Source organism: Balaenoptera musculus, chromosome 13 (genome assembly GCF_009873245.2).
Source record: "Balaenoptera musculus isolate JJ_BM4_2016_0621 chromosome 13, mBalMus1.pri.v3, whole genome shotgun sequence".
NCBI lineage: Eukaryota > Metazoa > Chordata > Mammalia > Artiodactyla > Balaenopteridae > Balaenoptera > Balaenoptera musculus.
Window position 1 is genome coordinate 6,016,068 of NC_045797.1, and position 24,219 is coordinate 6,040,286.

Here is a 24,219-nt window from a genome sequence, read left to right on the forward strand (position 1 = left end):
GGGCTCATTTGTCTTCTGAGGCTGGCAGGAGGTGGGGACCAGGTGCCTGACAGGAAGTCACCTGCCACTCGAGGGCTTTGCATCCCCCCTTCCTGGCTCCCCTGTCCCTTGGGGCCGTGGGGAGCACCAAGGGGACCTGCAGGTTTGGCCGAGTGCAGGGTGTGGACCAGCTGCTGGGAAACACGCAGCACCAGTGGCTCTCCACCCGCTGCACGTGAGAGGCCCCTGGGGAGTCTCAGGAACTCCCTGACCCAGAAGAACCTGAGTTCCTGGGTGCGGCTGGGGAGGCGGGGGGCCCAGTCCTCACTGCGTGTGACTCTGTGACCCATGATGATCATGATAAGCGTGATGCTGGCTGTTTCAGGAACTTCAACAAATAAGCCTTGTGTTCACGTAGATCAGGAGGAAGTTGTCAAGAGCAGACGCTCCAGCTTTTGTTCTGGGGGTGGGTCCCCATCTCCACTCCTCCAGCCACAGACATTCTAAGGAGCTCACTCTTTTTTTTTTTTTTTTTTTGGCCGAGATGCATGGCATGTGGGATCTTAGTTCCCCGACCAGGTATCGAACCCACGCCCCCTGCATTGGAAACGCGGAGTCTTAACCACTGGACCTCTGGGGAAGTCCCTGGAGCTCACTCTTATAAAGGCTGACTCTGCTAAAGGCTTTTTTTTTTTTTGGCTGCGTTTGGTCTTCGTTGCTGCGCGCGGGCTTTCTCTAGTTGCGGCGAGCGGGGGCTACTCTTCCTTGCGGTGCTCGGCCTTCTCACTGCGGTGGCTTCTCTTGTTGCGGAGCACGGGCTCTAGGCGCACAGGCTCAGTAGTTGTGGCTCGCAGGCTTAGTTGCTCTGAGGCTTGTGGGACCTTCCCAGACCAGGGCTCGAACCCGTGTCCCCTGCATTGGCAGGCGGATTCTTAACCACTGCGCCACCAGGGCAGCCTCTGCTAAAAGGCTTTGAATGCATGGGCGCCTCCTCCCAGAGTTTGCCTTTTGCTGGATTTAGATTATTGACAAGTCAGGGCAATGGGTGAAATAAATAACGTTAACAACTAGTTAGTAAAGATTAGTTATGAGGTCTGTTTTGGGTCCAGAAAGATCGTTGGGTGCGATGGTCGGTCTGTTGTGGGAGCTTGCGGAGGCCCTTTTGTTGCACGTTTGAAGCCGTCTTACTTTCTGTGCGGGTGTGCAGGGACCGCCAGGAAGTCTCCCCAGTTGGGCAGTGTATTCGTTTCCTAGAGCTGTTGTAACAAAGACCCACAAACCGAGTTGCTTAAAAGAACAACAGTTCTGGGGTCTAGAAGTCCAAGATCAAGAGGTTAGCGGGCCAGGCTCCCTGACACCTCTAGGGGAATCCGTTCTTGCCTCTTCCTCACTTCTGGTGGTTACTGGAAATCTTTGGGCTCCCTTGCAGCTGCATCGCTCCGTTCACTGCCTTCATCGTCATAAAGCCTTCTCCCCCTGTGTCTGTCTTCACGTGGCCATCTTCTCACAGGGTCACCAGTCAGAGTAGATTAGGGGCACCTACCCTATACCAGTATAACCTCATTTTAACTAATAATTACGCCTGCAATAACCCTGTTTTAATAAGGTCACACCCTAAGGTACTTCAGCATCTTTTTTGGGGGGGATACAGAATTCAGTCTGTAACAGATGTGTGGTCCAGGTGCTCTGTACGTGTTTCAACATGCATGCAGACCTTATTGGACAGGACACTAAGGCACACAGCTAACATAGGACAGAGTCAGGATTTGAACCCAGGACTTTGTGAGTCTGGAACAACATACGACTTACCTGGTTTAGACTGACTGATGGTTCTTTGGGGTATCCAGTGGAATGGAGTCCATAAGTCTTCTGGGCCTTCTCAGGGCATTGGAGACATTACGCAGGTCTAAGTACTAAGCACTAAGCTCTAAGTACTCAGTACTAAGCTCTAAGTACTAAGGTACCACTTTACTGCCCTCCTTGCTTTTCTGAATGAAATAGATACCACCCATTTAATAGAAGGAAACGTGGAAACAAGACGTTCGTTTGATTTGTTGAGGTGGTAGGATTGAGTGGGTGGTAGGATTGTGTTTATTTTTATTTTTTAAATTTTTTTAAAAGTTCTTTTTTAAAAAAATTTATTTATTTATTTATTTTTGGCTGCATCGGGTCTTCACTGCTGTGCGTGGGCTTTCTCTAGTTGCGGAGAGCAGGGGCTGCTCTTCGTTGTAGTGTGTGGGCTTCTCATTGTGGTGGCTTCTCTTGTTGTGAAGCACAGGCTCTAGGCGTGCGGGCTTTGGTAGTTGTGGCACATGGTCTCAGTAGTTGTGGCTCACGGGCTCTAGAGCGCAGGCTCAGGAGTTGTGGCGCATGGGCTTAGTAGCTCCGCAGCATGTGGGATCTTCCCGGACCAGGGCTTGAACCCCTGGATTGGCAGGCGGATTCTTAACCACTGTGCCACCAGGCAAGCCCGGATTGTGTTTATTTTTATTTCCATTTCCATTATCATTACTTAAACAACTTAAACTTGTCTTGAATGTGTAAAGAGAGCTTTTTAGAGCTTGGCTAACCCACACCCTGCTGAAAGTTGCTTGTCTGTTGGGATTCTCGTATGTCATCAGCCTTACGTGACATGGACTTGACCCGGTTTCTGCTGGGGAGTGGCCTCTGCAGCATAAAAGTGCTCAGAATGGAAGGGCCCCCGGCCGTGAGATGGCTTGCCTCCACGGTTACTGCCGGGCGTGCATCTGCAGAGTAAATGTCAGAGCGTTTTGCCAGCAAGTGCCCTGCACTGGCTTGTCGTCGGGACCCAGAGCCTTGAAGGCTGCGGTGACTTTGGCAATGGCAGACTTTGAACAGGCAGATTTCAAGATAGAATTCCCAGTGGAAAACTCCCTGGAATAAAGAGACGTCCGTGAGTCTGAGGAAGTCAGTTGCTCCTGCTAAGTCTCCCCCATTCTGACTTATTAAATTTTAGTTTGATTTTTTTCTGATTACTGGCTCCAAGTTTGCTTTTCCCACAGGGTCTCTGCCCATGCATGTGGGCAGATGTGCATCTTGGGTCCAGAAAGAAAGATTTTCTGAAGACAGGTGAGGGAACCCCTGTTCCCATGATGTATGATGGCCTTAGAGCCGGGGGCCAAGCCTCTGTCTTACCCTCTCTCCCTTTCCTCTTGTTTCTGCCACAGAACCGCTTATGACCCGCACATGGCTGAGCCTGGTCCACGGCTTTCTTAGGACCTGAAGACGCTGGTTACAGACCAGGTCTGCAACAATGTCACCCTAGGGGAAGGCTGACCATGGGTGATGGGGGTAAATCCATTTCTTTCTTTCCTTGGGGAAGGAGTATATTCTCCTTACCCCCCTGCTCTCTCCTCCTGTTTTCTGCTTTCCTGAATTAATGGTTCATTAATCTGAATCTGTAGGACCCTATAGAATGGAAGGCTTAGCATTTCTGAGTACACATTGAGGGCAGGCAAAACAAAAAACAGAAGACGAGAAAACCTACTTAATCCCTGCGATAAATTTAGTTACCGAAACACTTATCTTCTGCTTTAGCCCAAGATAAGATTAGTAGAGTTCTGTAACAGAGCCTGCGAGTCACTGAAAGGGGGTGACAGATGGCCGGCTTTGAGTAATCGGATTTCAAGATCAGAATCCACAGCAAACAAAACTCCAGCTACTTGTGGCATATGGAGACAGTTTCCCCCAAGTGAGCTTAAAGAACCGTGTTCTCTGATTTGATTTTATTCAGAGGACTCATTCCGCAGGTGTTTCCTAAGGGCGCGAGAGGAGCCAGGTGCACCCGGTGTTAGGAGCTGATGCAGGGTCTCTGCCCCGCCCCCTTACGTCCCCTTAAACAGGCACTTAGAGGAAGAGGGCTCCTGGGGGCTGGAAGCTTCCAACACTCAGTTGTAGCGAATTAGCTATAATTTGATGCCTGAAAAGACTCTGTCATGGTCAAGGACAGAAGTGTCAAAATGAAAGTCAGAAGTAAGTATGGGCTTGATTGCGAAGGTCGTAAGGGGTTGTGGAAGACAGTTGTTGCAAACACCGATGTGCTAAACTTGACCTCTCTTGGTCCACGCACCTGCACCCTTCACTTCCCAGCTGAATGGAACCTGCTGTGGCCTCACTGGCTGCAGTTTACAAACGCGGACAACACTGGCATGTAGTAGGTGGTCAATAAAAGTGTGTTTTAAAAATTGTGCACGAGCGGCTGTATCGGTAAGCCTGATGAAACAGGCGGACTCATCCCTTCTAAAGACTTGTTTGCAGTTTTACAGGCTCCCCCGGGACGGGGGGTGGGGGTGGGAGTGGGGGTCGGGTGGGAGTTGGGGGCTGTGTTTACAACGTGAGGCGCTGGAGTCCACCGGGTACCGTCTTTTGCTTTGAACTTGAGCCGATGGAACTGTCTTGCTCCACTGACCTTTTTGACCCTCCTCTTGATTTCCATTTTGCAAAGGAGGCACTGTTGCTTTATCTTATTTATTTCTTTGTGCTCCTTGACTGCCCCTAAGCTCCGTTTCCTGCCTTCAATTATGTACAGGGCCATTAAGCAAAAGTGAGGTTTGTGAGGTGCCGGTCAGCTCGTGGTTGTAGCAGCTCCAGGTGCCGGCAGGCTGTACTTATGATTAGATTCGGCTGGTAAAACTGGTTTGTGCAGCACCTAGGAGTCTTGTTGAGCAAGTTGCCCTGCCTTTCTGTAGCTGTCTCCCAGCATGAAAGGAGACTTCTTTGCGTTTCAGGTTCAGTCGTTTTTTCTTTTAACTTCCAAGCCGTGATATCCCCAGTGTGGGAACTTAATCGTCTAAATCTGTGACTAGTTAGAAAAGACGCCATGAGGAGGACATATACCAAGGGCTGTTGACAGGTGGCAAGATGTGAGATAAGTTTAATTTTCTCCGTTGTGCTTCTGTGTATTTCCCCAAATTCCTACAGCAAAAATGTGTTCATTTCTTAATCAAGAAAATCAAAACCAAAAAACATAGATTGCCTTAGGAGGACAAATTGAGACTGGGTCTTATTTTTTTAGGGAAGATTTTTGGAAAAGCTGTTCTTTATAACCTTTGTGTGATTTGGGGGATACACGTGATACCTGTTGGGCTTATTAACCATGGGACATCAAAAATGCTAAATTATTCCATCTCAAATGGGAAGTCTCCTCCCTGGCAGTCCGGTGTTTAGGACTCTGTGCTTCCACTGAAGGGGGTGTGGGTTCGATCCGTGGTCAGGGAACTAAGATCCCGCCCTCATGCCTAGAGGTGTGGCGAAAAAAAAGGAAAGTCTCCTTTCACAGCCTGTAGGTACCACATGCATCAGGCCATTAAAATACTTGACCCAAGACAGTTTCTCACAGAATTGAGAGATCAGAAATGTTTTGCCAAAGGATTTTGGTTGTTTTGAAGTAGCAGAAACTGGCAAGGGAATACAGCCTCTTCTGCTGTATTTGATTGCAACATGGTCAGTATGATGTAATTTTGCGACTTGTTTTTCTAGGCTTCATGGATTAGGGATGGTCTTCAGGGGTTAGGAGATCTTCATGGGTTAGGGAATATAAGGAAGGAAAGTCCAGGATTAAAATGGGTGACCGTGCCTTAAAAAAGAAGGAGATCCTACCATTTGCGACAACATGGATAAACCTTGAGGACATTATGCTAAGTGAAACAAGCCAGTCACAGAAGGACTCATACCACCTAATACCACATATGTGATGAATCTAAAATCATCAAACTCAGAGAAGCAGAGAGTGGAATGGTGGTTGCCGGGGGCTGGGGGAGGGGAAAATGGGGAGGTGTTAGTCAAAGGGCACAAAGTTTTGGTTATACAAGGTGAATACGTCCTAGAGGTCTACTGCACAGCATGTAACAGCCATAGTTAACAATACTGTATACTTAAACATTTGTTAAGAGGGTAGATCTTACGTTAAATGTTTGTATCACATTATAGATATACATATTAATAAAAGGCCGAGAGGAAACTTTTAGAGGTGATGGGCAATGTTTATGGCATAGATTATGGTGATGGTTTCATGGGTGTATACTTATCTTCAAAACCCTTAAGTTGTATATGTTAATTATGTACGGCTTTTTGTACGTTAAAAAGAAAGGGGGTGACAGTGAGGTTTCTGGAAAGAGCCAAACAGAATGGGAAGGGTGGATTAGCAAGGGGGTGGACCCATCAGGCGGGTGAGTGGGCAGTCCTGGAGCAGTCAGACCCCATTTCATAGAGTGTCATTTCATAGTGCCCAGGGAAGAGCTCTGGGTGCCCCTGGATTGTGCTGGGCTCGGCGGTGGAGGTGGACCAAGTATCCATCCCTGTCTACCCCAGATGCTCTGGCGGCTGGTGTTTCATTTGACGACTGTATCAGATCTTAAAGCCAAGCCCTTTGTTGAGTCTTGGTTTTCCTTCTTTTGTGGTGTCCCTTGCCCTTTCATTTCATATCCTTGAATCATCCCTGTTCTACAAGAATTGAATGCTACTTGCTATGCATAAGCATCATACCGGAAGACCAGGTAAATGGACGACCAAATGGATGGACATTCTGGGCAATTCTCAGAAGAGCGTTTCGTCATACCCACAGGAACACGTGTCTGTAAGGCAGGGCAGCCCCTGCTTTGGAACTGGCTGTCACGATGGCGTTTCAGTGCAGGATTCTTGCTGTCACATATTTTGAGTATTTCGTCACCCTGCTTGGAGGTTCACGATGGCAGGATCCGTACGTTAAGTGTGAGCCAAAACAGACGGCTTGGTCCCCATCCAAGGGTTATTTATGGAGCTTCTAGAAGAACGTGCCAGGGTTCAGCAGCGTGGACCTTTATGTTCAGATGCATTTATGATTAGTCACTTGGGGGATGGGGTTAGGAGAAGTTTTTATACTTACTTAGGAGCCCAACTGCAGACATTTCTGACCATTAGAATTCTCACAGTTTAAAGAAGATTGTGGTAAAAAACACATAACATAAAACTGACCGCCTTAACTGTTTTTAAGTGTACAGTTCAGTGGTGTTAAGTACATTCACATCGTTATGCAGCCATCACCACTGCCCATCTACAGAGCTCTTTGCATCTTAGAAAACTGAAACTCTGTACCCAGTAAAGAATTTTCACGGTTTTGGACTGAAGACAAAAAAAAAAAAATCTCTCCTTTAATTCCGGCGTGAACAGGACAGCCAGTCTGGCAGTGAGCCCCCTGGCTGACCAGAGCTAGCAGCTGTGCGCTCTGTGTGTTGTCTCTCGGTTTCCTGAGAAACCAGGGGTCAGTGTGTGGCTGTCCTTGTCCCCATGTATCTGGGACAGAGTGAGCAGGTGAGGGCTTGGTGGTTGCCTCTCCTGTTCTCGAGAACGGGGCTGGAATCCTTCGCTCTCCCTTTTTCTTTTTTTGTTCTTTTTTATCTATTTTTTATTTTTTGGCCACATAATGTGGCATGTGGGATCTTAGTTCCCCCACCAGGGATCGAACCCATGCTCCCTGCAGTCGAAGTGAGGAGTCCTAACCACTGGACCGCCAGGGAAGTCCCTGGAATCCCTCTCTTGCGAGGCCCTTGGAGCCCTCGTCTCTGGACCGTCACTTGCTCATGGACCCGTGCTGTGGACTTGACATGCTCATCCTGCCGCCATGATGGGCACGTGACTGCCCGTGTTACCCACTGCGTGACTGGTTACCCTGTGGCTTTGCCCACCAAGCTGCCGCGTTCTCTGAAAATAGCACAGGCAACTCCTGGTTTGGTGGAGATGTGTGGGACTCATAAGGGAGTCACAGGAAAAGATATATGGAATTCTATCAAATTCTTTGTAAAAAGGAATTCGAAGTTTAGTAATTCGGGTTATGAATTTTATATATTTTGAATAGGGGAATTGTCAACATTCTCATGTTGAGAATGCAGATACCCTAACCTTTATCTTCTCTCTTTGATACTCAGTAGAAAGGACTTTATGTGATCCTTTTTTGGTTGTTACTTTGCACAACTAAGCTTTCGCATTTATTCTGGTCCTTCTGCGTTTTTTTTTTTATAGCTACTTTATTTATTTATTTATTTATTTATTTATTTATTTATTTTTGGCTGTGTTGGGTCTTCGGTTCGTGCGAGGGCTTTCTCCAGTTGCGGCAAGCGGGGGCCACTCTTCATCGCGGTGCGGGGACCGCTCTTCATCGCGGTGCGCGGGCCTTTCACTATCGCGGCCCCTCCCGTTGCGGGGCACAGGCTCCAGACGCGCAGGCTCAGTAGTTGTGGCTCACGGGCCCAGCCACTCCGTGGCATGTGGGATCTTCCCAGACCAGGGCTCGAACCCGTGTCCCCTGCATTAGCAGGCAGATTCTCAACCACTGCGCCACCAGGGAAGCCCTATTCTGGTCCTTTATTTGCTTTTCCCCCTAAGCCTCCAAAACAGAGGCAATAGCCAAACCACACAGCCCTAACATGAAGACAGAGATGTAGCCCAGATTGGTTTCCCCATGGGGTGTACGGTGCTGAGCTGGTGCCCTGGGAATGCGCCGTCACACTGATGCCGGTGAGCTGTGATGAGAAGGCCTTCACTGGAGAGAGAGAAGTTTTTGTCATGGGGCTGCTTAGGTATACTGTTTCGAAGCCCAAGGCCATTAGGAGGATCTGCTTTCTTTAACGCAGGAGGGAAAAGAAAGACTTCAGGCTTTCTAGTTTACTGACTTTCATTAAAATGCTTTTCGTGGGGGATGGGTGTTGCTGGTCTTCAAAATGGGTTTCATTACACTCTGGTGTTATTACTATTAAGAGCGGAGAACTGTCACCGCTGCCTGTGGTGAGTTTCCAGGCCCAGCACAGAGGTTATAAGAGCCAGGAGGCAGTGGCGTTGGCGCAAGTTCGTGTATCCAACGCACAGAGAGGCCAAACACACCAAAATGTCAGAGTTCGGAGCAGAGAAAGGTTTATTGCAGGGCTATGCAAGGAGATGGGTGGCTCATGCCCTGAAAAGCCCCAGGCTCCCCGAAGGGTTTCTGCACAGCACTTTTAAAAGCCAGGTGAGGGAGCGGTGTCACAGGGTACCTGATCAGCTCGTGCACAGTCCTCTGGCTGATGCTGGGTAACTGGGTGGTGTCACAGGGGTTCATATTCTCAGTCCTTAGGCTCCAGGAGGCCTGGGGCTACGTGCTCATGGTCATCAAGTAGTTAACGTCTTCCATTTGGTGGGGAGGTAGGTTTCACATCTGTAAAACTACTCAGGAAATGTGCATCAAATGCTGTTATCTAGGTACTTCAGAGAGGAGCTGAAGCAGAGGGTATGGGGGCAGGGGGCCTGTCCCGGGAAGGCCCCAGAGGGTCCCGCTCGGTTACAGTGGGAAGGCTTCTTCTAGCATCCTTGCTTGTTCCCAGGTCAGTAGCTGTCATTTCATCTTAAATTTGGTTCCATCCACGTGCATGAAATGCAGCCAGGATGAAAGAATTACAGCTTTCTCGCTTAGGAGCAAATTATTCCTAGGTCCCTCTTTGGGCCCTAATTATAAAACATGTCACTCGACAGCTATCTCAGCCTGAGTTGTTATTCTAAATCGGTTAAAAATAGGAGTGTTGCGCTCCGGGGGCACCAGGAGGGTTTCCCTGGAGCGCCAGGCAAGCCATATGGAGCTGCCTCGGAAGGGAAACCAGGAAACCCCACGCCCGCTGCCCTGCCTTTGGGGGGCTGTTTCTGGAGGAACAGGGACAGGTCTGCATTCAGTGTGAATGCAGAGAGAGGTGCAGCTTTGTGGGTGACGGTGCATTTCTGTGAGGATTTTGTGACGATTCATGAGAAAACAGACACAGTACTGTACAACTTCACCGTATATATATTTTTAATGAGCCTGCGCCTGGCTAATAGATATTGCGTAAAAGACATCCATGTGAGTTCTCTTCAGCTTCTTTATAAAAGGGCGGAATAAACAGGGCTGTGTACCCTGCCGTTAGGAGCCGCGCCTAAACATTTCCCCGTATATTTGCTTTATTTATGGGTATATGTTTTTGTCTTTGACCCATTTGAAATTTGCAGACATTTTACTCGATTTTCTAATAACTTTGAAGGATTTCTTTGCCATGTTAACCTCTTTATTGCACCTGTGCAACAACAGGAGTTGAAGGATAATTTTCCCTTCCGGAGTTTTCACTTCTCACTTTGGTTCCTGCTGAGAACTCTCGCTGCCCTTCCTCCCAGCTTTGCATCTTCTCTGCGGTCTTGGCCTCTTGTCTCCTTATTTCTTTTGTCTTTGTGCTTCTTTTGGCTCCACCCTGAGTGCTCTGGCTTACCGCTTCCCTCCCCCATTCAGTGCCCCTGCCCCTTCCTGGGGTTCCTGCAGGAGAGTTCGCATTTGCACAGACAGGGGGGTCACCTCCCCCCTCCCCCGCACTTGTCTGCAGGGGGGCATTGACTGGGCTGACTTTCCTTGTCCTTTTCTTCTTTCTTAAGTTGTTTTTTTTTTTTTTTTTTTTTTTTTTAATTTATTTATTTTTGGCTGTGTTGGGTCTTCGTTTCTGTGCGAGGGCTCTCTCTAGTTGTGGCAAGCGGGGGCCACTCTTCATCGCGGTGCGTGGGCCTCTCACTGTCGCGGCCTCTCTTGTTGCGGAGCACAGGCTCCAGACGCGCAGGCTCAGTAATTATGGCTCACGGGCCCAGTTGCTCCGCGGCATGTGGGATCTTCCCAGACCAGGGCTCGAACCCGTGTCCCCTGCATTGGCAGGCAGATTCTCAACCGCTGCGCCACCAGGGAAGCCCCTTTCTTCTTAATAAGCTTTATTTTTAGAACAGTTTTAGGTTTAGAGAAAAATTGGGAAGATAGTAGAAAGAGTTCTCATATATCCTTACCCAGTGTGTCCTATTATGGACATGTTCGTAAGGAAATACATGTACTACCCTTGCAATTAACCAACTGATACTGACCGATTACCGTGATAGGCATAATAATGACTGAAACCTGGGACTATGTTAGGTTACACGGCAAAGGGGGGGGGTTAAGAGCGCAGGTGGAATTACGGTTGCTCGTCAGCGGACCTTAAACTAGGGAGATTATCCAGGTGGGAATAATGGAATCACAAGGGTTCTTAAAGCTGGAAGAGGGGCTCTGAAGAGAGAACCAGAGAGATGGCAGCGTGGGGAACTCATCCTGGTGTTTCTGGCTTTAGATGGAAGCAGGGGCCGTGAGCCAAGTAAAGGGAGTGGCTTCTTAAAGCTGGACGAGGCAGGCAGATGGATTCTCACCCAGAGCCTCCAGAAAGGAACGCATGTGTTGACACCTTGATTTCCGCTTAGTGAGATCCGTATCAGACTTCTGGTCTACAGAACTGTGAGGTAATACGTTTGTTTTGTGTTAAGCTACTATGTGGTAACTTGTCACAGCAGCAGTAGAAAACTAATATGATTATTAACCAAAGTCCATCTTTTGTTCAGATTTCCTTGGTCTTTTTCTGCTCCAGAATCCCATTCAGGATACTATGTTAACGTTTAGTCGTCATTTGGGCTGTGACAGTTTCTCAGACTTCTCTTGTTTTTAAATGACCATGACAGTTTTGAGGAATACTGGCCAGGTATTTTGTAGAATGTTCGTTAATTGGAATTTGAAGTTTTTCTCATGATTAGAGTGGGGTTAAGGGTGTTTGGGAGGAAGAACAGGGGTAAAATGCTATTCTTATTGCATCATATCAAGAGTGCATGCTATTAACGTGATTTATGACATGTTGACCTTAATCACCTGGCCAAGGTAGTGCTTGTCAGGTTTCTCCACTGAAAAGTTACTCCCTCCACTTCCCATACTGTGGGACTTTTTTGGTTTTTTTTTTGTTTGGTTTTTTTTTTTGGAGCACTTTCTTATGTTTCTTATGTTTCAGCCACTACAAGATGCTCGAGGATCATCTTGTATATTTCCTGCTCCAGTCCTGGAATCAACCAGTTTTCCAAAGAACACTAATCCCCTTTTTCTGGAGGTTGGTATCAGAAACCAATATCTGGGTTCTGGGTGTGCTCATGGCTTCTGGGCCCTCTCAGCTGACAGAGAAAGGAATTATATATACTACCCTTGTATATACACACATCAGTAAGTGTTTCTGTATGTAGCCATTTGTATCTATGGTAAACTAAACATCAGTTTATACCTATGCCTTTGATTCGTTACTGTATAGATTATTCTTGCCTCTTTGCCTTGCTTATCTGTAAACTCCCACTCCAGTTAGGAACCTGGCTTACACCTTCCATCATCCTTTTTCTTATTTGCTCATTCCTAGTATACCAGAAATCTATCAGAGTTGTTAACCTAGACTCCATGGAGTACAGAACTTATGTACATTTCTTTGACCTTTCTTCCTAAAGACTCTGTTCATTTCCAAAGTTACTTAAGTCAACACCGTTTCCCTTTACTGCCTTCGCTCCCTTGTTTCATACATTTGTAATACACTTAGATTTTTTGGGTCATATTCAGCATTCACTCGGGAACCCCCGGACCTCCTAAATGATTTTTTTTTCAAAATTTGCAGACATTAAATTTCACTCTTTATGCTGGAGACATCTGTGGATTTTGACAAAGCCATAGTGTCATGTATACACAATTACAATATCATACGGAGTAGTTTCATCACCCTAAAATTCCCCTATGTTTGCCTAATTCAGCTTCTTCTTGGCAATCACTGATTTTTCTACCCTTGCTGTAGTTTTCCCTTTTCATTTTTCCAGAATAGTTGGAATCATACAGAATGCAATCTTTTCAGGAGGGCTTCTTTCACTTAGCAATATGCATTTAAGTTCTCTCTCTCTCTTCCATTTTCATGGCTTGATAGTTTGCTTCTTTTTATCACTGAATAATACTCCATTGAATAATGTACCACAGTTTGATTATCCATTCACCTGTTGAAGGACAGCTTGGTTGCTTCCAGTTTGGGGCAGTTATGAATACAGCTTCTATAAATATTTGTATGCAGGTTTTTGTGTGGACATGAATTTTCAAAACAGTTGGATGAATACTTAAGAGTGTGATTGCTGGATGGTGTAAGACTATATGTTTAGCTCAGCAAGAACTACCAAACTGTCTTCCACAGTGGCTGTACCATCAGCATTCCCATCAGCAATGAATCAGCTCCTGTTGCTGGCATCCTTGTCAGCACTTGATATGTGATTCATTTTGGGTTAATATTTGAAAGGTGTAAGGTCTATGTCTTAGGTTAATTAATTTTTTCCATATGGATGTCCAATTGTTCCAGAACCATTTGCTGAAAAGACTATCCTTCATTGAATACCTTTGCTCCTTTGTCAAAGATCAGTTGACGGTATTTGTAGGATATATTTCTGAGATATGATCTGATTCTTTCCCATTGACCTGTGTATCCTATTGCCAATACCACATTGTCTTGATTACTGTAGCTTTGTAGTTAAGTCTTGAAATTGTATAGCATGAGTCCTCCAACTTTGTTCTTCTTCAGTATTGTTATTGGCTCTTCTAGGTCTTTGCCTTTTCAAGTAAACTTTATAATCGATTTGTCAATATCTACAAAATAGCTTGCCAGGATTCTTATTGTATTGCACTGAATCTATAGATCAGGTTAGGATGAATTGACATCTTAACAGTATTGAATCTTTCAATCCATGAACGTGGACTATCTCTCCATTTGTTTAGATCTTCTTTGAACTCTTGCATCGAGTTTTGTAGTTTTCTGCATATAGATCCTGTGCATATTTTGTTAGATTTCTACCTAATAAAAACACCTTTTGCTATTGTCAGTGGTATTTACATTTTTAAAATTCCAGTTGTTCATTGCTGGTATTTAGGAAAGCATTTGTCATATTAACCTTCTGTCCCGCAGCCTTTCTATATTTGCTTATTCTGTTTTTGTTTTTTTGTCTGTTATTGATTCTTTGGGATTTTTCTATAAAAACAAGCATGTCGTCTGTGAACAAAGATAGTTTCATTTCTTCCTTTCCTATCTGTATACCTTTTATTTACTCTTCTTGTCTTATTACACTAGCTAGAATTTTTAGTATGATGTTGAGTAGGAGTAGTGAGAGGAGACATCCTTGCCTTGTTCCTCATATTTGCAGGAAAGCATCCAGTTTCTCACCATTATGATGTTAGTTGTAGGTGTTTTGTAGATATTCCTTATCAAACTAAAGAGGTTCTTGATTCCTAGTTTGCCCAAAGATGGTTGGTTTGATTTTAACCATGAATGGATGTTGGATTTTTGTCAGATCTTTTTCTGCATCGATTGATATGATCATATGATTTTTCTTCTTTGGTTGTTGTGTGATTGATTTGCAAATGTTAGACCAGCCTTGTATACCTGGATTAAGTCCCACTTGTTTATGGCACATAATTCTTTTCATACATTGTTGGATTTGATTTGCTAGTATTTTTTTGAGGATTTTTGCATGGGAGATTCTGGTTTGTAGTTTTCCTTTATTGTAGAATCTTTATCTGGTTTTGGTATTAGGATAATGCTGGCCTCAGAGAATGAGGTAGGGAGTGTTCCCTCTGCTTTTGTTTTTCTAAAAGAGATCGTGGAGGATTATTATCATGTCTTCCTTAACATTTAGTAGATTCACCAGTGAAACCATCTGGACCTGGTATTTACTTTTATTGGGCAGGTTTTAAATTATTGATTCAATTTCCTTAATAAATATAGGCCTATTCAAATGATTTAGTTCTCTTTGTGTGAGTTTTGGTAATTTGTGTCTTTCAAGGAATTGGTACATTTCATGTAAGTTATCAAATTTGTGAGTATAGAGTTGTTCCTGGTATTCCTTTAGTATCCTTTTAATATCCAAAGGACCAGTAGTGATAACCTCTCTTTCATTTCTGATATTGGTAATTTGTATTGCTATCTTCCCTCCTTTTTCCTTCCTTAGCCTAGCTAGAGGCTTATCACTTTTACTGATCTTTTCAAAGAATCAGATTTTGGTTTTATTGATTTTTTGCTATTGTTTTTTTTATTTTGAATTTTGTTAATTTTTTTTTGCTCAATTTTTATTATTTTCTTCTGCTTTCTTTAGGATCATGTTGCTCTTCTTTCTGTAGTTTCCTAAAGGAAGAGCTTAGATTATTGATTTTCAGTTTTTTCTGCATTTCTAATTTATGCATTTATTACTGTAAATTTCTCTCTAAGCACTGCTTTTGCTGCATTGTACAGTTTTTTTCTACATTGTGTTTTCATTTTTATTTAGTTCAATATTTAAAAACTTAAGACTTCTTCTTTGACCCATGTGTTGTTTACAAATGTGTTTAATCTCCATATATTCGGGGATTTTCCAGCTATCTTTCTGTTACTGATTTCTAGTTTAATTCCACTGTAATTTGAGAATGTACTTTATGTGATTTTATATTCTATTTAAATTTGTTAAGGTATGTTTTATGGCCCAGACTATGTTCTATCTTGGGGAATATTCCATGCAAACTTGAAGAATGTGTATTCTATTGTGGTTGAATGGAATGTTCTATCCATGTCATTTAGATCCAGTTCATGGATCCTTACTGAGTTTCTACCTGCTTGATCTATCAATTACTGAAAGATGGGTATTGAAATCCCCAACTATGGTAGTATATTAATCTATTTCTCCTTACAGTTCTATCAGTTTTTGCTACATGTATTTTGATGCTCTGTTAGATGCACACAAGGATTGCTATGTCTTCTTGCACAATTTACCCCTTTATCATTATGTAATGCCCCCCTTTATTTTTCTTGTTCTGAAGTCTACTCTGTCTGAAAATTAATATAGCTACTCCATCTTTCTTTTCATTAATGTTAGCATGGTATATCTTTCTCCATTTCTTTACTGTGCCTCCCCCTCCCCACCCCAATCCCTTTTCCTTTAATCTGACTCTTAATAAAGTGGGTTTCTTGGGGACAGCATACAACTGAGATTAAAAAAAAATTTTTTTTAATCCACTCTGAAATCTCAGTCTTTTCATAGTGTGTTTAGACCATTCACATTGAAAGTGATTATAATATATAGTTGACCCTTGAACAATGCAGGCGTTAGGGGTCCTGACCCTCTATGCAGTCAAAAATCTGTGTATCACTTATAGTTAGCGCTCCAAATACCATGATTCCTCCAGCTCTGTGGTTCCTCCGTATCCATGGATTCGACCAACCAGGGGTTCAACAACCGTGGATCATGCAGCACTGTAGTATGTACTATTGAAAAATATCCATGTATTATGTGGACCTGTGCAGTTCAAATCTGTGTCGTTCAAGGGCGAACTGTAGTTGGATTAATGTCCACCATATTTGGTTTCATTACATTAAAAGAAGTCTCTTTCTGCCTTGTTTGGTTTCAATGGACTATTTTATGATTCCATTTCCTCTCCTCTTAGGATATCAATTGTACTTCTTTAAAAAAATTTTGTAGGAGTTGCCCTAGAGTTTGCAGTATACATTTCAAACTAATCTAAGTCTGCCTTCAAATAGCACTGTCTTATAACAGAGTGTTTTCAGGTCTTCCCTCTGATCCTTTGACATTCCTGCTATTCACTTCTTCCATGTGCTGTGATCACCCAATGCGTTTTCACTATTATTACTTTAAAAGTTACCTTTTAGATCAATTACAAATAAGAAAAATAAAATATTTTATTTTGCTTTTATTTCTACTCCAGCGCACCACTTGCTTTCTTTATGTAGGTCTTAGTTCTGACGTATCATTTTTATTTCTCTCTGAAGAACTTCTTTTAACATTTATTACTGGTTAGGTCTACTGGAAATGTATTTTTTCAGTTTTTGTTTGCTTAAAAAATTCTTTATTTCTCCTTTACTTTTGATGAATAATTTCACTGGATATAGAATTCTAGGCTGGTGTTTTTTCTTTCAATGCTTTAAATATTTCATTCCACACTCTTGCTTGTATGGTTTTTTTTTTTTTTTAAACATCTTTATTGAAGTATAATTGCTTCACAATGGTGTGTTAGTTTCTGCTTTATAACAAAGTGAATCAGCTATACATATACATATGTTCCCATATCTCTTCCTCTTGCATCTCCCTCCCTCCCACCCTCCCCATCCCACCCCCCCAGGCGGTCACAAAGCACTGAGCTGATCTCCCTGTGCTATGCGGCTGCTTCCCACTAGCTATCTATTTTACATTTGGTAGTGTATATATGTCCATGACACTCTCTCACCCTGTTACATCTCACCCTCCCCATATCCTCAAGTCCATTCTTTAGTAGGTCTGTGTCTTTATTCCCATCTTGCCACTAGGTTCTTCATGACCTTTTTTTTTTTTTTTCCTTAGATTCCATATATATGTGTTAGCATACTGTATTTGTTTTTCTCTTTCTGACTTACTTCACTCTGTATGACAGACTCTAACTCCATCCACCTCATTACAAATACCTCCATTTCATTTCTTTTTATGGCTGAGTAATATTCCATTGTATATATGTGCCACATCTTCTTTATCCATTCATCCGATGATGGACACTTAGGTTGCTTCCATGTCCTGGCTATTGTAAATAGAGCTGCAATGAACATTTTGGTACATGACTCTTTTTGAATTATGGTTTTCTCAGGGTATATGCCCAGTAGTGGGATTGCTGGGTCGTATGGTAGTTCTATTTTTAGTTTTTTACGGAGCCTCCATACTGTTCTCCATAGTGGCTGTATCAATTTACATTCCCACCAACAGTGCAAGAGTGTTCCCTTTTCTCCACACCCTCTCCAGCATTTATTGTTTGTAGATTTTTTGATGATGGCCATTCTGACCGGTGTGAGATGATACCTCATTGTAGTTTTGATTTGCATTTCTCTAATGATTAATGATGTTGAGCATTCTTTCATGTGTCTGTTGACCATCTGTATATCTTCTTTGGAGAAATGTCTATTTAGGTCTTCTGCCCATTTTTGGATTGGGTTGTTTGTTTTTTTGATATTGAGCTGCATGAGCTGCTTGTAAATCTTGGAGATTACTCCTTTGTCAGTTGCTTCATTTGCAAATATTTTCTCCCATTCTGAGGGTTGTCTTTTGGTCTTGTTTATGGTTTCCTTTGCTGTGCAAAAGCTTTTAAGTTTCATTAGGTCCCATTTGTTTATTTGTGTTTTTATTTCCATTTCTCTAGGAGCTGGGTCAAAAAGGATCTTGCTGTGATTTATGTCATAGAGTGTTCTGCCTATGTTTTCCTCTAAGAGTTTGATAGTGTCTGGCTTTACACTTAGGTCTTTAATCCATTTTGAGTTTATTTTTGTGTGTGGTGTCAGGGAGTGTTCTAATTTCATACTTTTACATGTACCTGTCCAGTTTTCCCAGCACCACTTATTGAAGAGGCTGTCTTTTCTCCATTGTATATGCTTGCCTCCTTTATCAAAGTTAAGGTGACCATATGTGCGTGGGTTTATCTCTGGGCTTTCTATCCTGTTCCATTGATCTATATTTCTGTTTTTGTGCCAGTACCAAACTGTCTTGATTACTGTAGCTTTGTAATATAGTCTGAAGTCAGGGAGCCTGATTCCTCCAGCTCCATTTTTTGTTCTCAAGATTGCTTTGGCTATTCGGGGTCTTTTGTGTCTCCATACAAATTGTGAAATTTTTTGTTCTAGTTCTGTGAAAAATGCCAGTGGCAGTTTGATAGGGATTGCACTGAATCTGTAGATTGCTTATCCAAAGCAAGCAATCTACTATCCAAGTAGAGTCATTTTCACAATGTTGATTCTTCCAATCCAAGAACATGGTATATCTCTCCATCTATTTGTATCATCTTTCATCAGTGTCCTATAATTTTCTGCATACAGGTCTTTTGTCTCCTTAGGTAGGTTTATTCCTAGATATTTTATTCTTTTTGTTGCAATGGTAGCTTGTATGGTTTTTAACAAGCAGTCTGCTGTAATTCTTCGTTCCTCTACGGGTAAGCTGTTTTTTTCCATTTCTGATTTTCCCTTTGTCTTTGGTTTCTGCAATTTGAATATGATATGCCTATGTGTGTATTTTTTGGTATTTAACCTGTTAGATGTTGTCTGAGCTTCCTGTATCTGTGGCTTGGTGTCTGTAATTAATTCTAGGCAATTCTCAGCCATTATAACTTCCAACAGTTTTCTCTTTCTTCTTCTGGTATTCCATTTATGTATATCTTAAACCTTTTAAAGTTGCTCCACAATTCTTGGATGCTCTTTTTTGTCTTTTCATCTTTTTTTCCTCTTTGTATTTCAGTTTGGGAGATTTCTATTTACTTATCTTCAAGCTCATCTTGGCTGTGTCCAGTCTACTGATGAGCCCACCAAATGCAGTCTTCATTTCTTTTAGTGTGTTTTTGATTTCTAGCATTTCTTTTTGACTAGTTCGTAGAGTCTCCATTTCTCTGCTACATTACCCATCTATTCTTGCATATTGTCTACCTTTTCATTGGAGCCCTTAACCTATTAATCACAGTTATTTTAAATTCCTTGTGTGATAATTCCAATATCTGTGCCATGTACGATGCCCATTCTGATGCTTGCTAGCTCTTCAGATCATGTTTTTTCTTGCCTTTCAGTATTCTTTGTTGAAAGCCAGACATGATGTGTCGGGTAATAAGAACTGAAGAGTGGTTCTTTATTGTGAATTGTATGTTATTCTTACTATGACTTGGGCTGTGTTTAAGGTTTGCTGTCGGTGCCTATAGCTACAGCTATAGATGCCTGAGGTTTCAGATTCCTCAGGTGTCCTGGTTTTGATCTCTTTTGTCTTTGGGCTCCTCCTCAGATGGGGTCTTGCTGTTCTTTCAGATGTCATCTACTGTCACACTACAGCCTGTTGATATTGTGGTAATGTACAGTTTTACCACCTAAAGTCTTTAAGGGGCACGAGCTCGCTGTATCCCCCTTTGTCTGGCAAAGCAATAAAGCTATTCTTTTCTACTTCACCCAAAACTCTGTCTCTGAGATTCGATTCAGCACTGGTGCACAGAGCCTAGGTTTTTGGCATCGGTACTAAGTAAAGTAAGTCAGAAAGAGAAAGACAAATACCATATGATGTCACTTACATGTGGAATCTGAATAAACATATCTACGTAACAGAAACAAACTCATAGACATAAAGAACAGACTTGTGGTTGCCAAGGGGGGGGGGGGGCGGGGGGAGGATTAGGAGTTTGGGGTTAACAGATGCAAACTATTATATACAGGATGGGTAAACAACAAGGTCCTACTGTAGAGCACAGGGAACTATACTCAATATCCCGTGATAAACCGTAATGGAAAAGAATATGAAAAAGAATATATTTTATATATATATATATATAAACCGAATCACTTTGCTGTACAGCAGAAATTAACATAATAAATCAACTATACTTCAATAAAATTAAAAAAAAAAAAAAAAAAAGACTGCTTCTGCTCTGAGTTACTGCCCAGCCTGCCCACTTCCGTCTTTTGTTGCTCAGGATTTTACGGAGCTCTGAGTTTTGGTGGGAGTGCCAAGTGTACATGTGTGGGATGGGTGAGGGTCTTTAGTCCTTTTCTAGTCTCCATCGGCCTCCTGATTACCCCCCCATATTTGATAGGCAGACGTGTTTCATCAATCTTATACAAATGCAACCTTAACTCCAGCCTCTGCTCCGTTCCCCCCAACCTGTGTGTTTCATCAGAGCTCCCCTAAGCTTCTGCTCAGATTCTACATGAAAGCAGAGAGCTTTCAGGCCTCTCAGTTTTCCGTAAGTCAGCAGCCAACCAGGAAGGAGGCAAATATTGTGGGCAGCCTAAGGAATAATTGCTCTAAAAACCCACACGCCCTTTCTCCCTTCTTCCCCTAAAGCCATTAAGTGGGACAGATCACGGTGAGTGTAGGGGTGGGGTGCGTGGGCATCTGGAGCCTGGATAGGACGAGGAGGGCATCTGCCAGGGAGGGGACAGTGGTAGCAGCCAGTTTGTGTCGTATCCAGTTTTTCTCAAGGGCTGTGTCATTCTTTAAGGGTTGTGCCCTGCCCCCTTCCCTCCTGCCTCAAATCCATTGGATAAAGTAGGAAAACGTGAACCCAGACTGATATGGCTAAATGAATAAGTTGAAAAGTTAATGAGGAACAGAGTTTCAAAGTAATTCTCCACGGAGTGCTTGTTAATGACAAAGAGAAAGGGGATACCGCACAGGACGGAAGCTTGGCAGACACTCTTCATCCACTGGTCAAAGGAGTGTTGCCAGTAATGGGACAGAACAAAATCACCTGGCACCTGATAGGATGGGATAAAAGGGATACAACATCACTTCTGTGACTCATTGCAAAGATGTATAACCTGAATCTAATTATGCTCTAATTATGATGAAGCATCAGACAAAACCAAACTATGGGACATTCTGCAGAGACTTGTGGCCCTTCCTCAGGGCCTGTTACGTAAGAATTAGAGGGTCTTAATCCTCTCAACCGTCTTGAGTTCCAGGCAATAGAAGATTGGGTAGGAGCAGGTGCTGTCATTTTTTCCCTTTGCCGTTGATTCATGGTGCTTTTCATGACAACAGGATGGTAAACTTTTGCGTTGTGTGCTTCATGGTCTGTGAAGGACTTCCATACGTTTTCTTTTTTTTTTTAATATTTATTTTATTTATTTATTTGGCTGTGCCAGGTCTTTGTTGCAGCAGACAGGCTCCTTAGTTGAGGCATGCAAACTCTTAGTTGCAGCATGCATGTGGGATCTAGTTCCCTGACCAGGGATGGAACACGGGCCCCCTGCATTGGGAACGTGGAGTCTTAGCCACTGGACCACCTGGGAAGTCCCTCAATATGTTTTCTTGTTTGCTTCTCACAGTTCCCTGCTGGATTATTCTTCCACCTTTGTGATGATGATATAATAATAATAATAATAATAATAATAATAATAGGCAACATTTAGGTAGTACTTCTCATGGCCAGGTGATAGTCCGAGCCCTCTGAATGCTGCATACATTAACTGGTTTAATTCTCACAGTTACCTTGTGAGGAAGGTACACTGTGGTTAGTCCATTTTACAAACGGGGAAACTGGGGCACAGAGAAGTTAAACAACTTGCCCAAGGTCACACAGCTGGAAAGTAGTGGAGCCACAATTCAAGTCAGGCCGTCAGACTCTGGGTCCTTAGCCTTTATTCACTGCACGCTGTGGCCTCCTGTACGGTGCCGCTGGGGGAATCAAAGACTCAGCTCGCTTGGGTGGCTTGTCGGGGGCCCCTTGTTCACTTACTCATTGATTCTGCAGATCTGCGCTGAGTGGCCGCAGATGCCAGGCTCTGTTCCAGATGCTCTGAAACGGGACAGGGCAGCTGGATCTCTGGGCTTCACGAGCTGGGCACCAGGCCCGCTGCCCGGGGTCGAGCCTAGATGCAGGGCACGTGCGCGGGCAGCGGGTGGCTGCACGTGGGCTGCTGGCCTGTCTGTCCCTGTGCTCACACGTGCGTTGTCCTCTTGTCTCTTGAAGGTCGCCTGGTGGGTGCCCTGGATGCGGTGCTGGATTCCAACGCCCGGGTCGCTCCGTTTCGAATTCTGCTCCAGGTCCCCGGCTCCCAGGTGTATTCTCCCATAGCATGTGGTGAGTTACTGAGTGGATCAGACGTGTACTGGGCCGTGGCCACGGGTGAGTTTTGTTCCAGGTGGAGTGTTCCCCACCTTGAGGTCTGAGCATGAGTATCTGCATGGTCGTGACGCTGGAAGGTAACACCTTCTAAAACCTCATCTGCTGCCATGAGCTCTTTGTTCTTCCTTTCTCTTTTTGTTTTTTTTTTTCCCAACCACTGGAAACGTGTAGAGGCTCTAAGCTTGGGTATCCAGGCTTTCAAGTGGTGTGTTGGTCCAGGGGGCTGTGAATCCAGCCGTTTTCTTCATCTTGTGTCTGACATAACACACGAGTCCGGGGCGTGTGCGTATACCGTAACAGGGCAGGGGAGATGTCTGGGGCTGGGTCTGTCTTAGGCCAGCCTTCACCCTTGTTCCACGTGTGCACTGAATCACTGGACGGCTGAGCCCTACGGGAATTTGGAAATCACCTTCGCATCCTCTCCAGCTGAGCTTCAGTTCCTCCTGCACGCACCGTCCAATACTCTGCCTCGTCACTCCAGCTCCTCTGGGGCTGGGAATCGTTGCACCCTGAGAAGCCCCTTCTATTAAAAAACAAAACCAAGGGACTTCCCTGGTGGCACAGTGGTTAAGAATCTGCCTGCCAATGCAGGGGACGCGGGTTCGAGCCCTGGTCCGGGAAGATCCCACATGCCGCGGAGCAACTAAGCCCGTGCGCCACAACGACTGAGCCTGAGCGCTAGAGCCCGTGAGCCACAGCTACTGAGCCTGTATGACACAACTACTGAAGCCCGTGCGCCTAGAGTCCATGCTCTGCAACAAGAGAAGCCACTGCAGTGAGAAGCCTGCGTGCCGCAATTAGAGAAAGCCTGCGCACAGCAACGAAGACCCGATGCAGCCAAAAATAAATAAATTAAATAAATAAATAAAAATAAAACAAAATAATGTATATTTAAAGAAAAACCAAGATGTGTCTTTTAAATTACACAAGTAATAAATGTTCACCCTCCAGAAATTAGAAAATAGGTAAGAAAGGAGGAGAAAAAAATCACCTATAACATTTTATCTGGTGCTAATCACTCTTGTGTCTGCATATGTGCCTCTCCACAGAGGTTTTTAGTTGTGTTTTTTTCCTCTTAACATTTTACTAACTACCATAAACTTTCATTGTCACCTCACATTCTTGAACAACATTGGATGACTTTTTTTTTTCTTCCTGGAAAAAATACAGGAAAGTATAAAGAAGAAAATTGTCATCCATACCCACCATTACTAACAACTGTTCACATCTTGGCATGTTTTTTCCAGTCTGTTTTGTTTTGTTTTTTTTGAACAAATCATTCTCTATTTGCATTAAGTGATGAAATGATACGTGCTCAATATAATCAGTTAATACTGGAAAGTACAGAGAAGAAAATATATCTCGCCCCACATCCTAGGCACCCAAGGGTACCTCCAGTGACACTGGGGTCACATCATCCAGACAACTTTCTTTCTTTTTTTTTTGTATTTTTTTGGCCAGACTGCACGGCTTGGAGATATTAGTTCCCTGACCAGGGATTGCACCTGGGACCACGGCAGTGAAAGCGTTGAGTCCTAACCACTGGACCGCCAGGGAATTCCCAACACAACTTTCTAATGCGTTTAGACAAGTCCAGGGATAGTTGTGAAGAAGGATAGACGTGCTTTATAAAAATGCAGCTTGTCTGACAGTGCTAGTTTATAATAAAAATATTGTTTTTAGTGGATTTCATTAAAAGGAAAGATGCTGAAGTGAAACGAAAGAACTGTTAAACTTCAAATAAACACCGAGCACTT

The 24,219-nt window shown here is 43.7% G+C and overlaps 1 protein-coding gene across 1 annotated transcript in view; it reads left to right on the forward strand.

The window, feature by feature from the left end:
• Nucleotides 1-24,219, forward strand: part of TBC1D8 (TBC1 domain family member 8) — a 134,389-nt gene that overhangs the window by 26,569 nt on the left and 83,601 nt on the right. The window contains 1 exon segment of the mRNA XM_036872412.1: nt 22,307-22,462. Coding sequence (XP_036728307.1) covers nt 22,307-22,462 — 156 coding nt within the window.